Source organism: Nannobrachium achirus (genome assembly GCF_963921795.1).
Source record: "Nannobrachium achirus genome assembly, chromosome: 14".
NCBI lineage: Eukaryota > Metazoa > Chordata > Actinopteri > Myctophiformes > Myctophidae > Nannobrachium > Nannobrachium achirus.
Genome location: NC_137821.1, coordinates 28808241 through 28823827, shown reverse-complemented (window position 1 = coordinate 28823827; position 15587 = coordinate 28808241). Strand labels below are relative to the sequence as shown.

Here is a 15587-nt window from a genome sequence, read left to right as displayed (position 1 = left end):
AGTGCAATAATCAGAACCTGAACCATTTCCAATGTGTGTACTGTGTTACTGTGTTGGTCTAGCTGACAATTACTCTAGTGTCTAGACAGTAATTGGTCATCGTGTGGCCAATTTGGCTAACAGTCTGCTATAGTGCATGGTCCATGACATATCCCAGCAACATGCCACGACATGTCTGCAAGCATCATTCATCTTCTGCTAGCTGAACATTTCTGATACGCCTTCTCAGTTTTGTGACTTTTGTGAGTACTATTGCTAGTACTTAAGAGTCTCTAAATCATAATATGAAATGAGTAAATGTGTTTTAAAGTAAGTATTTAAATGGAACACGTGCCAAAATATATGATACATGACAAAAAGTGTAACTACTAAAAGGCAGAAAGCTACAGCATGAAGTCACCAGCAAAATAATATCACACTGAAAGGAAATAAACAATTAATGGCACTCATTTTGAGTCCTGTTCCATCTTCACCCATGCTTGAAAGGCTACCCAAGACAATTTTCCAGAGCAAGAGAGAGAGAGAATGAGAGATGTCAGGTCTGCTGAAACTTCTTGAAAAACAATGTGTCACTCACGCACACACAATATTACAATGATCAAGGTTGAGTGCACGCAGTAGGAGAGTGGTGAAACAGAAACCAAAAGGCCTCCTCTTTTAGGAGTTACATTTGGCCAAATGTTCCATAGATCTGTGGCCATAACTAAACTTCCTATATTGCTAGGGGAGAGTGTTTTTTGCAGGTCTTTCAGTCAGAGTGTATCAAAAAAACACCTCGGTTAAGGTGGAGACGACCTCCTGTTGGTCCGACCAGGTTAACATTCACCAGATTAGCATTCACCAGCGTCGGCAGGTTAGCATTTCACCAGGTTAGCATTCAACAGCGTTAGTTTTACTGAGGTTAGGGTTAGGTTTAGGTGTATCTCCATCCCCCGACTTTCAGTACCTCCGCGCAGCCAACCACAAGCTTCTGCTGCCTTAAGTTTAACCTGGTTGCCTTTTTGATACACTCGGACTGACTGACAGACCAGCAAAAAACACTCTCCCATATTTCTATATCCCTCCCATCAGAGAGATCAGAGATGTTACTGTTCTTGTTCAGTGCGAATAAATGTTTAGACGCATCTATGCCCATCGGCCATGATTTGCTGGTGCTCCTGGGAGGTCTGTGTGCTGAGAGCTAATGGATGCCCCTCAGTCTGACCAGCTGTTCTTTCTGCAGAACACACAGCTGGCACTTGCCGTGATCACAACACACGTTGAGACAGGAAACTGGTGCACAACGTGCAGCACCTCAATAAGTCTTACACAGACACTCGGTCTGAAGCACCGGAACATTTCTCGGTGGCCTGAGCGTTGTTTTGGCCAGTCAAACTGACCGGTGGCGGTGATGATATAGCAAGCAGGAATGAGTTGACGGACCTCTCAGAAAGCAAGCATCAGGGGCGAGTTTCAGCCGTGTTCAGACGACGCCGTTTCCACGAGAAAACGCCAAAATGAAATGTCAGATATGCCTTCCGTTCAGATGACAACAGCATTTTCGGGGTCGGAAACGCAAAAAGGAAAATCTCTTCCCAGAGTGAAAAACTATGAAACGATCCTCTTTGCGTTTCCATCTAAACAGGCGAGTATACAGGGAATCCGCAAAATGTCTGATGTCATGGCTGACACTGCAAAGCCGACATCTGTCGAGCCTGTACGCTGCCATGGTGATTATGTAAACAAATGCTGTGATAGGAAGGAGATGTGGACATGATCTCACACACTGCCCGTCACCGCCCCACCTAGCGACATTGCATGCACACTACATCGTTTTGTCATTGTTGTGTCTCCATCTGAACGCTGGATTAAATGAAAGAACGCAACGACATTTTGACGCTTTCTCTATAGACCGTTGTCGTCTAAACGTGGCCTCACTCTCACCCCAGTGTCTCCAGTGCGAGGGTTTGTGCGCACATGACATCATCACATCTCTTGGTGACGCACATAGCAACTGTCTACACTACAGTACCTGCTTCTCTATTCGTAACATTTTAGACAAGCTGCCTTTATCTCTGATTTCTTTTCCCAGATTGTGTTTTTGGTGAAAACAAGCTATATTCAACTGCCCATAACTTTAGAATGGAAGATTTATACAGGTGTTACAGTATTAGTAGTGTTATTAGTAGTGTTAAAATGTTACATTATTAGTAGTGATAACATATTGTATTACAGTAGTAGTGTTAACCAGGGGCATAGTTTCGCCAATTTAAAACGACTCCAATACGGAACTAAAACTTCCTATGTTTGGCCGCTAGTTGCGCTGTTTTCCCCCCTCGAGGTACCAAAAAGAATTTGTCTACATTGGACCCCATTTGTTTTCCCCTTTGATTTTCTAACCTTAAAGTTATACCATGTAACTTTCTTTATAAAACAAATCTTAAAATTGTCCTAACTGTTAAATCGCTAAAGTTTTAGAACCCCCACTCCGTTATTTTCAGCTTCTAAAGCCTTCTCTTTATATGTTTTCTATGATCCCTACCGGGGACCGGTTTTCGCGGGAAAATTGCGTCATCACACTACCGGCCAATCACAGCGAGGGTTATACACTGCCGGCCAATCACAGCGCATCTTGGAGTGGGGTCGCTAGGGCGGCCATATTTGTAGTCTCCCGTGTGTCTCTATACTCGGGTGCACGGTGAAGCATGGGTGAAGGAGTGTATCTCCGGAATGGCTGAACGCACAGCAACCAGGGACCCCTCAAAAGATAGATCTCGGCGAGGTGGAGGCAGACGCGGGGGTGTGAGAACCGAAAAACGGCCGAAAGACGCGGACGTGACCGAGGTTTGCTATAGAGCTACTGACCAAAAGTTGAGCAACTTACACAGTATAGCTTTAATAAACGTTGTCATAAATACTTTATGGTTCCTGTCGCTAGTGAAAAACTCCCTTTCAATCACCATGATATGCGTTTTGAGCAAATATGGTCCCATTTATGTTAAACTTGATGATACATTTGCGGGGGGAGTGGCCAACTAAGCTGATACCAGCCGGCTGTGTTCTTCTTCGTGTGCTGTATTTCGGGAGGCTCCGACCACATTCTCCCATGTATCCCTGCGGTTCCATGTGACCGTTGGCAGCCAATAGCATTCCTTATGATTCCTGGGGTACCTTTCAAACAATGATGGCGACACCCATACAAGGGACAAAAAAAAAGTCATTTTCGCAGCATAGAAAGCAATGGCTTCGCTTCGTCCATATTTATTTTACAGTCTATGGTGTTAACGTATTAATAGTGTTAACATACTGTATTAGTAGTGTTAAGTGTGAAGAGTGTGTTTTGTTGGGGCTTTTATGCTTTTATTGATAGGACAGTAGACTGACAGGAAATGGGGATAGAGATGGGGAGTGACACACAGCAAAGGTCGCCCGGATCAGGACTCGAACCCGCGACACGCTGTCAGGCATCAGAGCCTATGTGGTCTGCGCCTGGACCAGTAGGCGAGCGGGCACCCGTAAATGCTGTTTTCAGGGTAAACAGGTGGTTCTAATAAGTGTTGCTAGGGTCTAATAAGTGGTTGCTAGGGCCTAATAAGTCGTTGCTAGGGTCTAATAATATGCAATTTGATTAGTGTAGCAGAGGGTAGAGGAATACGGGTCTGTTCAAATCTCCATAACAAAAAGTATACATTGACTGCTTAGATAATTACATTTTAGCATTCGGGAGATTTGTGTGAATGTATGCAATGTATAAAACATAATTATAGTCTATAGAAATTGTGGACTTTATTGAGTTTATGAAAGGTAGCCGACATGTCCTAACTAAGCAAGCCAAACGTGGTAGAGTTGGAACTTCATGGCCTGTATTGTTTCACTCCACCCCTGGTACTAGCGGTCCTGGATTCTTTATGGATTGACTGGTTTTAGCGCTGCAATATTTTGGTTGCAACATCAACAGTGAAATGATTGAACAAAAAAGACAAAAGAAATTAGAGATGTGAATCTTCTGCGAAGACAGCGCAGGTGACATATTAAGGTGGATAGCTGAGACAAATGCATTGCACTGTGATACGTTGTTGGTTCTTATTTTGACAACAGATGTATATTTTATAACTCAATAGTGGGATCAGAGTAGTGGAGAATCTATATTTCACACCAGGCACCGCCACAGTCAAGTAATTGCTCCGAGCCTCAAGTCGGCCCCTCATCTTACCTGGTGAATTTAATCAATTTGAGTTGTCCCCTGGAGAGAGGCTCAACACAGCACGACAGTGAGCAGGGACATGCTGGGCCCCTGATTCAGCCCGGGAAAAAGAGTTGGAGAGGCCCTCATTGCGCGCTAACGCGCTAAAGCGCTGCTTGCCATTTCAGATCATGACCAGTGACAAGCCAGTGGGCCAATTACATGAGTTATATTTTGTCGTTGTCGGGTGGAAACCTTGTATGTCCAAAACCTGTTTTGTATTCATCATTTTTAAAATGATTTAAACTAGTGAAAACAGCCGATCTACAAGCACACAACGCCTCGCACCGTGTGCTTGTAGATCGGCTGTTTTCACTACCTTTGGTGCGACGGCCTTGTATGATGAAGCAGGGCTTTGCTTTGCGAAAAAATCTACAAATTTGAAACTTGGAGATACAAGGTTTCTGCCCGACAGTGACGATTTACTTTGTTGGCCCCCCAGCCCCCAAAATGGAACGAAGGCCGACATTTTATTTTAATTTTTTTCCTAATGGCCGGCCTGGACCGGCCGGGAATGAACCGGCCATTCGGGAGTTGTCCCGCTTTTCCCAATGGCCAGCACATCCCTGACAGTGAGGCAGGGCTGTGGACACACGCACACACACTCCTACACACATCTATTCCAGGCGGATGGATAAGAATGAATGCATAATCATGCAGACCCACGTCAAAGCATGCACACAGGTACTCACAAACACACACCGTCAACTACATTCTCTGAAATACACACACGCACAACACACACACTTCAATCAAACCATCCCAATGCCTTGGATTGCACACGTTTCATGTCACTATCGAACCAACTCAAATATGTTTACTTTGAATAAACATGATTAAAGTCATTTGCGGAAATGAAACAGACAAGACCTTGTGTGATATCAAAATGGGAGAAGGAATTAGAAATGTAAGAGGGTTTAAGTTTGTACAGTACGTAAGTATTCCAGATAATGTCAGTATAAACGGTGCATGGAGGACACTTTGTTGAGTGACGTGTTCTGGCCACACTAAGATCAGAGTGATAGCTTTGTTGGTTGTGTGGGGGTACCTGATGAGGTGGCGGTTGGGTGTATGTGTAAATATATACTGGCGGAAATTGTAACTTGTAATTGTTTTGTATGTAACTTAGTCATGTCACAGCAAGGGCAGTGTGTGTGGGGAGGGGGGTTTACACTGTTCCCATTACACTGAGTAGAACATTTTTAAACGTTCTGTTTCTTTCTGTCAACTACTTCTAAGTTAGTCTACCGGTATCTACTTCCTCTAAGTAGGCAAAGAGTCAACATATTAGTTGCTCTTGTTGTAAACAAACACACATAGATTATATTGATGGAGTAAATGCGAGATTTATGTTTTGAAACCCACCCTCTTCTGACTTAAACAATGTAACACTTTGGACTGGAGCTTTATTTTGCCTTGCACCAGCAACTAATGGATGTGCACAACTTAAAAGTTAGCACAACATAGCTCTTTACAGTAGTGTTGTACTCCGAAATTCAGCAACTTCACAAGCTGTGTGAAAGTGTGGTGTTGCACTGTGTTGCCTGGTACATGCTACAGGCACCATGTTATTAGGTGACGGAACAGATTGAAAGACAGACACATAGAGGAACGAGAACTTTACCTGCTGGTCTAGCCTTGGATCAAGATGGTCACAGGTCATAATGAAATGCTACTGTTCATGGTTGTAAATATAAATAATTCCATTCCCTCCCAAACCAACCACATGGACTGAAATTAAACGAGGGAAGAAACACAGAGAAGAATTGGTCTTGCTCTCAGCGTCCTGTCATGTGTGACTTGTATTGCCATCTTTGTCTTCCAGTAAAAGGAACATTGTGGAAACAAGTTACATGTTTATTCTGTTGCTATGTATTTTTGTTATGTAATAAATCAAAATGCAACCAGTGAGCATTTCCACACCCACATTAAGAGACAAATCGGACAGCAACAGTCAAATGAAAGTTATTTTACTGTAGCTGCTGTACAGTAGTATGGATTACATCACTCAAAGAACCACACATACTGTAAGATATATCCAATATATTGCCTGGGCCTTATGGATGAAATAGCCAGCTTTGAGATAATTAGCGAATGCTGTAAGTGATGTACCAGAAAACAAGACTTCATGTGCGGAATTGTGGGCAATTTGTTAGAGGGATAGCCAGTTATAGTGTGTATAATGTGAGTTCCTGGATATGATCTGCAGTGTTAATCTCCGCCAGTCCGGAACGACTGGAAAGCGGAGATTATGTTTTTCGCCCCTGTCCATCCGTGTCTGTGACCAGCTAATCTAAGTTTTAAAATCATTGCAGTCCCATGTCCCTGGACATTTTATTGACAGATTAATAGATGTTGAAACTATTTGGAAAGGTGACGACTGGAATGCAGCTGTATTCTTAAGCTATGTATGAACACATCTGACAATACTGCAGACTGCTCACTGTGCGCCTGTTGTGCTCAAACAAATACAGTAGGCCTTGTTACTTCTTTCCCTTTGGAAATTGTAGCAGCACAAAAGCCAACAGTACAGTAGCCACACAGCTTGCTTCAATTGTGTTTTCCTCAACAACCAACCTATTTCTGTTAACACAGCTTGAAGGGGGGGGGGGGGCTTGGGCACTCAAAGCCTGAAACGCTTTCTATCCAAACACAACAAAATAATGGAATTAGCATCTTTCCAAACTGAACAAGCATCAGTCTTACATTCAGCAAAGTCCCAAGGAAACGTCACTGTCATCCTTTTCACCATGTTTTTCTCAAAAGCTTCATTGCGACCGTCAGGTCGCAAGTTACTATGAAAAGCTCCACCGGTATGTCAGTCAGTCAGTCTGTCTGTCTGTCTGTCTGTCTGTCTGTCTGTCTGTCTGTCACGTCACACTTTTGGCCCTACTCTTATCTCCGCCACCGTTGCATGCCCCAATCCATGCCAAACTTTGCACACACACTCATTGGCTGGCAAGCCCCTGATTTCTCACATGGCCCTCTTCTAACGCCACCATGAGGTTGCCGACCTGACGGTCGCTTATCTCCCGATTAGGGAGTCTTACTGGTAAATATGACGGCGTGTTGTTGTTGCTTTTTCTACCGTGCTGAAGTATGGAATCAGAAACACCTGCTATCTTTTATATTTTGCCAATTCAAAAAGGGCACTGGCTAGAATTACTGTTCACTGTCTTCCATAGAGGAACCGTTCTAATCTTGTCTATTCTTTATAATGGCACGTTAGATGTCCTCCATTTCCATGAAGCATTAATTGTGAAAGGTTAGAATATTGATTATTTTACAAACACTGTGCAGGCAATTCTTTATTACCATTTCACTATTCTTTTGAGCGTGCTTACACTAACAGTACTAACAGTTACAAATGAGACATCATTTGGCTATTATACGAACACATAAAGGTATCTATCTAACACAGACACACCATACAGCCTGATTATTCATGTGTATGCATATGTTAACTCAGTCAGACCAAGTGCATACTTAATAATTATGTTTAGTGACAGACTATATTTTAACGTAATCATAATCGCTTCACTTTTATCTAGCTATCTTGTGCTTCATTCTCACTGTTGTTGCTGCCAAGTTCTCCACAGGGATCAATACTGTAGGTCTATCTTATCTTACCTTATAAGATAAATCTTATCATGTCTCATAAAGCTCCTTTGAATTGAATTGTCTCACGACACTTTCACTATGCATACTCCAATTCATGTACCATGTGAGTTCCAGGACGATGGCATGCCAATCGTCACTATATCGGGTACCTCTAGTTCAGCCGCTAACAAGTGGGACTCCGCATCAGTTTAAAAACAAAACACACCCAGTGTGAGTGAGCGGTGCCGTAGGCTGCTCAACAGCGCCACTTGAAGGTAGGTCACCCAGCAGTACTGCAGATTTTGAGGCCGTGCTCATGAATATGGACATACTGTACAGCAGGGGTCTTCAACAGGGGGTCCCTAGGGGGTCCCCAGAGTTTGTAAAGGGGGTCTGAATCTTTGTGTGATAGCAACTTTTTTTCTCCTTTTTTATATAACCCTAGTGTCCATATTCAGAGAACTTAAAAATAGCAGATCTACAAGGTTGTAGGTGTTGTAGAGTGAAAGGTGGTTCAAGTGGTTAAATATCTGAAAACACAAATTGATATCATTCCAAAATACACTGATGATTGTGCTGTCAAAAGATGAAACTATATGGAATCTATTAACAGGTTGTGGGGGTCCCTGCTTCATCTCTCTCTCAACTAAGGGGGTCCTTGGACTGAAAACGTTGAAGACCCCTGCTGTATACTGTGTACAGTATACTGTATATATATGGACAGACATATACACACATGGTCAAATGTTTGGAGAAATGACTGGAAGTGGCTGTTTGAACATGCATACATGTATAAAGACAAGGCTATTAAGGGCACCTACTTGAATTGGCAGTCCTGATGTCAGACACCGAGTGGTTGCCGGCCATCTGTGTGGAGGCTGGAAATCTCAGGGTCACGTTGGTGGAGTTAAGGTCAGACTCCTTCCCACACAGCAGCATATTGACGCTACCGACCATGTCCTGTCGGAAATCCAACAAACGGGCAGCCTCGAACAGCATGGAGTCCTGCAACTTGGCCATCTGGTGATGTGCAAACGCATGTAGACAATACAGTTTGTTTGAAACCAAAAAAAAAGCAGAGGATAATAATCCTGTTCAAGCTACACTAAGAAGAGATTAGAGGTGTGTGACACCACTCACCCAGTGAGTCATAGAACAATCTGGGCAAGATCGTTATACTGAAGAAAATGTGCTTCATCATAATAAAGTTACTTGTTCCACAAACACCCAGCACTGAGTCACTCGTCTACTCTCTAAACTTTTGAAACAAAAACAGCCATATCACAAGAGCTCACATTTATTGTTCCCTTAGTTGCCACTAACCTCTTCAATCACCGGTGCTGCATCTGTGGTGGTTTTCTGCACTAGTTGAATTGTGTCTGCCGAGTTCACGTCCAAAGCTGACGGAAGCTAAAGCGGAGTATGCAAAGTTAGTTTTGCAGAACAGATTCCACAGCCAAGATTAAACCAAAATCAAGATGCTAAAATGAATGCTGCCGTTTGGGGAGCTGAAAATAAACAGTTTATTCAGCGTGTTAAAGCGATATTCTGAAGCCAACAAAAGGAGGCATTCAAGTGCATGCAAGGTTCACGTCAATGGTTATAGGTAACAATTGCATGCCCTTTCAACCACGATCATCATTTCCATGTGTCAATTGTACGTCTGCTATACAGGTCTGTCTTCTTGACCTTCACAACACTAAGCGATGCAGCTCAGAAATGCATCCAGGACAAAGGTGGAGATAAACAGCAAGCAGGGGAAAGGACAGGCGAGCACAAAACGCGTGGGGGTTTAATAGCCAGTCTAGGGAGAAAAAAAAAAAAACGAAAAAACGAAGTCAATACAAAGTCAAGTGGATTGGCCAGTAGCTATCCCAGGCACAAGAGTCCTCCTGAGTACCTTAATTTTGGTAAGATTTTACACTTGACAGCAATGCCGCTGGACGTCACAATGAGGCTGATTGAAATGGCGCATGGTTCTCTCTTTGGCAATCAACAGCTTGAAATCACTGCTATTTGGTTGATGGGCAGAAAAATGGCAGAGCTGTAACCCATTAGAATGTGGATAAGAGGACCCCACGGGCACAAGACAATCTCACAAACCTTTTCTAGTGTACTAATTTGTTGTATTATTGAGTGTCTCAGGCTTCACACATGTTTTTGTTTTTTTTCCCCCCTAGAAATCAAGCGAGCTGATAGGAAAATGATTGAATGGAATAATGGCATAATAATTGAATTGTGAGCAGCACAAGGATTACAGAGGTCTTCTGGTACAGTACCTGAAAGAACTGATGCATTTGCATTTCAACTAAATCCTCTGAAAACCTATTCTTGGTCTAATACAGAATTTGCATAGTATGCAAGTATGTAATAAGCCAATGAAATGGCATTGCAAATTGCATAATAATAAATGAAAAAAGGTGCTCTGCTCACGTCGCACAGGTGTGATATTTTATAATTAAAACGAATCTAAAATCAAAACAAACAAAGCACACTTCGAGATAAGATAATATTATCTTATCTCAAAGTGTGTTTGTTTAGATTTTAGATTTTTTTTAAATAAATTATAATCGCAACTGTGCGAAGTTAGCAGTGCTCACTTCGCATGGTAACAAACACAACACACGTGCATGTCTGATTGTATGGGCCGTTTTCTCCGTGACATCAGCTGTGGTGTTGTCGGTCTCTGCGTACTTGTCTTTCTATGATGTTGGTCTCGTGTGACGTTAGTCTCATACAGCATACAGACATAGGGACCTACTGTACACACAAAGTCAAACGTGTGTGTGTGTGTGTGTGTGTGTATATATAAATATATATATATATATATATATATATATATATATATATATATATATATATATATGTGTGTGTGTGTGTGTGTGTGTGTGTGTGTGTGTGTGTGTGTGTGTGTGTGTGTGTGTGTGTGTGTGTGTGTGTGTGTGTGTGTGTGTGTGTGTGTGTGTGTGTGTGAATCTGCATAAGGAAATTCTAGAGTTGTTATGCCCTATTTTATACTTTGTCGTGCAATGGTCCAGCCATCCATCTTCAACCGCTGAATCGGGTCACGGGGGAAACAGTTCCAGCAGAGTGCTCTAGACTTCATTTTCCTGAGCAACATTAGCCACTTGTGAGAGATATTATCCCCCTATGTGGTCCTTGCTCTGTCAGGGGGTGTAGCAACTCATAATGTAATAAGGGCTCATAATGTAATAAGGGCTCATAATGTAATAAAATAAATGTAATAAAAACTCATAATGTAATAATCAGCTCATAATGTAATAAAAAAACGAGCGCATAACGTAATAACAGATTTTTCAATAATGTAACAATGTAATAATGTGTTACATTAAGAACCTCCACATAGGAGGCTCATAATGTAATAAAACTTCATAATGTAATAATGTATTTTTTATTACATTATGAGCTGATTATTACATTATGAGCTTTTATTACATTTTAATTATTACATTATGAGCTAGTTTTTTATTACATTATGAGCTGATTATTACATTATGAGTTTTTATTACATTTTTTGTATTACATTATGAGCTGTTATTACATTATTGGTTGTGGGTAACACACCTTGCCAACTTTGTTGATGAAGAATGGAGCAACTATCTGCTAAGCATGCAGCAAATGAATGTATATACTGTAGGGCTCATTTACAGGGAATACACCATGAATTTTCATTTTTCCAATTTGTATGTATTTTTTTGGTGTCCCACCAGCAGGTTCTATCCTCACAAAGTCCTATTTCTGACCATTGTGTCTTTCTCAGTTTATGGGCAGATCTATGTAAGCAGGTTTCAGAACGGGCTGTCTGATTTTAGATCCGATTGTGTGCTGAGTGGAGGTTGGGGAGGGGTGGGCAGGCCTGAGAAGGAGGCAGGAGGAGTTGGGAGAGGGTTGGGGAGGGGTGGGCTGGCCTGCTGAGCAGGAGGTGGGGAGGAGTGTGGGGCCAAAACTGGCTCAATAGCGCAGTCCTCCCACTCAGGACAAGGTGGTACTGCAGCTGAAAATGCCAGGCAGAAATGACAGGGGCTCTGTATTCAGGAGTGGTAATTTAGCCTCAAACCTTTTGAAAAACGTTTATATATATATATATATATATATATATATATATATATATATATATATATATATATTTTTTTTTTTTCTTTTTGGGACACAAACAATGTTATATTATTTTTAAATTATTACATTATTTTTAAATGCATGGTGTAGAACCATTAACTGTACAAAGAGCATCCACAATGTTCAACGTACAGTTTGTGATTGTATCGACACTGAGTGTTGATGCAACATCGATAATATCCCCATGTGGTCAGTATGACGACAGTCTGCCATTGCTAATTCTGGGCCACTTTGCGGAAGGTCATGGGGACCATTATGTAAGCCTTGATGGACCAGTCACACACTTGATTCAAAGAGTCCAGGAAGCAGAGGAGAGAGCACCACTTCCATCTGGCCCTCACTCTCACCCTAAGTCTGGCCCTCACTCTGGCCCTGACCTGGTACCTCACTGTGGCCCTGACCCGGTACCTCACCTTGGCCCTGACCCGGTCCCTCACTCTGGCCCTGACCTGGTACCTCACCTTGGCCCTGACCCGGTCCCTCACTCTGGCCCTGACCTGGTACCTCACCTTGGCCCTGACCCGGTCCCTCACTCTGGCCCTGACCCGTACCTCACTCTGGCCCTGACCCGTACCTCACTCTGGCCCTGACCCGGTCCCTCACTCTGGCCCTGACCCGTACCTCACTCTGGCCCTGACCCGTACCTCACTCTGGCCCTGACCCGTACCTCACTCTGGCCCTGACCCGTACCTCACTCTGGCCCTGGCCCGTACCTCACTCTGGCCCTGACCCGTACCTCACTCTGGTCCTAAGTCTGGACAGATCGAAGTGGTGCGCTCTCCTCTGCTTCCTGGACTCTTTTAATCAAGTGTGTGTTATCGATGTTGCATCAACACCCAGTGTCGATACAATCACAAACTGTATGTTGAACATTGTGGATATTCGTAGAGTTAAATGATCCCCATATGTATTAATTTGCTGCATGTTTAGCAGATAGTTGCTCCATTCTTCATCAACAAAGTTGGCAGAGTGTGTAGCAACCAATAATGTAATAACGGCTCATATATAATAAGAGCTCATAATGTAATAAGAAATGTAATAAAAACTCATAATGTAATAATCAGCTCATAATGTAATAAAAAATGAGCGCATAATGTAATAATTAAAATGTAATAAAAGCTCATAATGTAATAATCAGCTCATAATGTAATAAAAATACATTATTACATTATGAAGTTTTATTACATTATGAGCCTCCTATGTGGAGGTTCTTTATGTAACACATTATTACATTATTACATTATTGAAAAAGCTGTTATTACGTTATGCGCTCGTTTTTTTATTACATTATGAGCTGATTATTACATTATGAGTTTTTATTACATTTTTTTTATTACATTATGAGCCGTTATTACATTATGAGCCGTTATTACATTATGAGTTGCTACAGGGGGTCTCCTCCCAGTGGGACTTAGGGAGACGCTCGGAAGGCATCCGTACTAGATACCTGAACAACCTAAGCTGGCTCCTTTCCAAGTGAAGGAGCAGTGGTTCTACTCCGAGTCCGAGTCTCTTGTGGATGACTGAACTTTTAACCCTATCTTTTAACCCCCTTTATACCCTTGGGGGAGGAGGGGGGGAAGGCCAGCGTCAAATTCATTCCCTATGGAGGTCACATGTTTTTTTTTTGGCCTCTCGGCTGCTTCTTGTCTTAAGGGCAGCCTAGAGGCAAGCTAATAGCAAGCTTGCTCCTTGAAAACCATGTGACCAGTAAAAGCAGATCTGCAAGCTCACCCATTGCATCGCTATGTGCTGTCAGCTTGTAGCTCAGCTATTTTTTGTAAGGTTATATATTATTTATAACGTATATATTTATACCGTATATAGTTATAATCAATCAAATTGACGAAAATCATCCTCTTCCAGTCAGTCTCCTCAGTGATAGATACAACCTTTTCCCCCCTTTGTGTTGTTTTTATCACCTTTGCTCATGAACTTCAAGCTTTAAGTGTGAGAGCCTGATGTTCTTCTCTCGCTTTTTGCTTCAGGCACCGAAGAGGTTTTTCACCATATCTTGTCTGTGCTTTCTTTGTCAATGACAAAAAAATGCCTCAGGGGCTTAGCTCGTTCAAATGCTCGCTCTTTCGCTCTCCTACAAACTTCCTATACCTTATCTCTTATTCATTGGGTTTGCTGTCCCATACATTTTCTCTCAAAGATAAACTCAGCAGGAAAAGCACAGGCTTTCATCATCATGAGGGGAATGCTGTGTTTTCTGTCCAACTAGGAAAAACATCAATATTAATAAACAAATAATTTCCACCTGACTGCATGCGCATCAGTCACTGGAGACCCAGAGTATGCTGAAGTAAAAATATTTCCATTGGGAAGAGACATCTCAAGGTTAACAGTGGATGGCTATACCATTTATTTATTACGAAATGCTTTGTATCACTCGCCAGAAATATGAGACTGAAATACAGTATATTAAACTGAAAAAGAAAAGTAGATAGATAGATATGGTACGGTATGTATCACTGTAGATGAAGGGTAGGCAGTTAAGTTCTCCCAGTCAGAAAAGGATTAGTTTAACACCATGTGCCCTTTTCTTGGAAAATACATAAGAAAACATTTAACATAGAATAGACTTCAATATCTTACTGAGGACCCAGGGGAGCACGGTGCCTGCCGTTGCATCGGTCGGATAAGCGGTTGTCTAGAACCGTTGATTTGACCAAAAGGCCAATACATGGGCATATTATATGGAGATCCGATTGTCCAGAACCGGCGATCCGACTGAAACTCTGCGTGCATATCACAGTTCTTTGGATATATTACTTGACAATAAACGTACATTACTAATTACCTGGAACCCTTGTCATTTTGTATATTTAGTCTCAGAGTACAATCTGGGTACGATTGGAAATGTGGATGCCTGTTTGAATGAATCATTACAGAAGTCCTTCAGTCAGAATTCCTTCCAATACACGGTTTCAATTATTGTCTGTTTACGCAAGGCTTGGCATGGGAGAGTACAGCACTGCAGTATGCAAAAGGGCAATTCTGTTGCCAATTCATGGATCGAAAACAAGTTTTTGAACCACAATGTGCACACCATGCACGTTGAGAAAGAATGCTTCTCCAAGGCAACCTACATTTACAATTGGTTTTGATCAATGAAGTCACAAAGCATGCATTTATCAGGCCCAAAAAAAAGAAGAAGAAGGGAATACAAAGGAAATTGAATTAACACAAATGGAAAAGAAAGCTACCTGAGTGACCACTTTCGTCATGTCCAGATTCTGGAGTAAGACTTGCCGGGTGTTTCCCAGCTGCCGTGGAGTGAGAGAACAGCTGACATTTTGAAAGGCCTCCTTGTCAGCCGGGCTGTTTGAATTGGATATACTCATCCAGGTTGGTTCCGTCACAGAGGTTCCCCGGCCGTGGGACAGCCGTCATCTGAAGAACAAATCCCAGCTAACCAACCAAGGCAGTTTTACATTCACCCATATTTTATTTATGTATAACATTTTGTTTTCTTGACGTTAGCGGTTGCACCGGTTCTTTGCCCTTTTCAGCTGCCGTCCATTGTGTTGTAGTTTAGATGTCAAGTACATACATTGTTAATGCACATTGTTTTGCTTTACCCCAGCCTTTCTTATCTTCTTCTCAGGCAAAAGACAAAATT

The 15587-nt window shown here is 42.2% G+C and overlaps 1 protein-coding gene across 1 annotated transcript in view; it reads right to left on the bottom strand.

The window, feature by feature from the left end:
* LOC308297950 (phospholipid-transporting ATPase ABCA1-like) overlaps positions 1-15587 on the bottom strand; it is a gene marked incomplete at its 5' end in the record, with an annotated part of 237041 nt that overhangs the window by 214231 nt on the left and 7223 nt on the right. Inside the window, 4 exon segments of the mRNA XM_080741514.1 lie at positions 8644-8842; positions 9146-9232; positions 15172-15291; positions 15293-15358. Coding sequence (XP_080597640.1) covers positions 8644-8842; positions 9146-9232; positions 15172-15291; positions 15293-15358 — 472 coding nt within the window.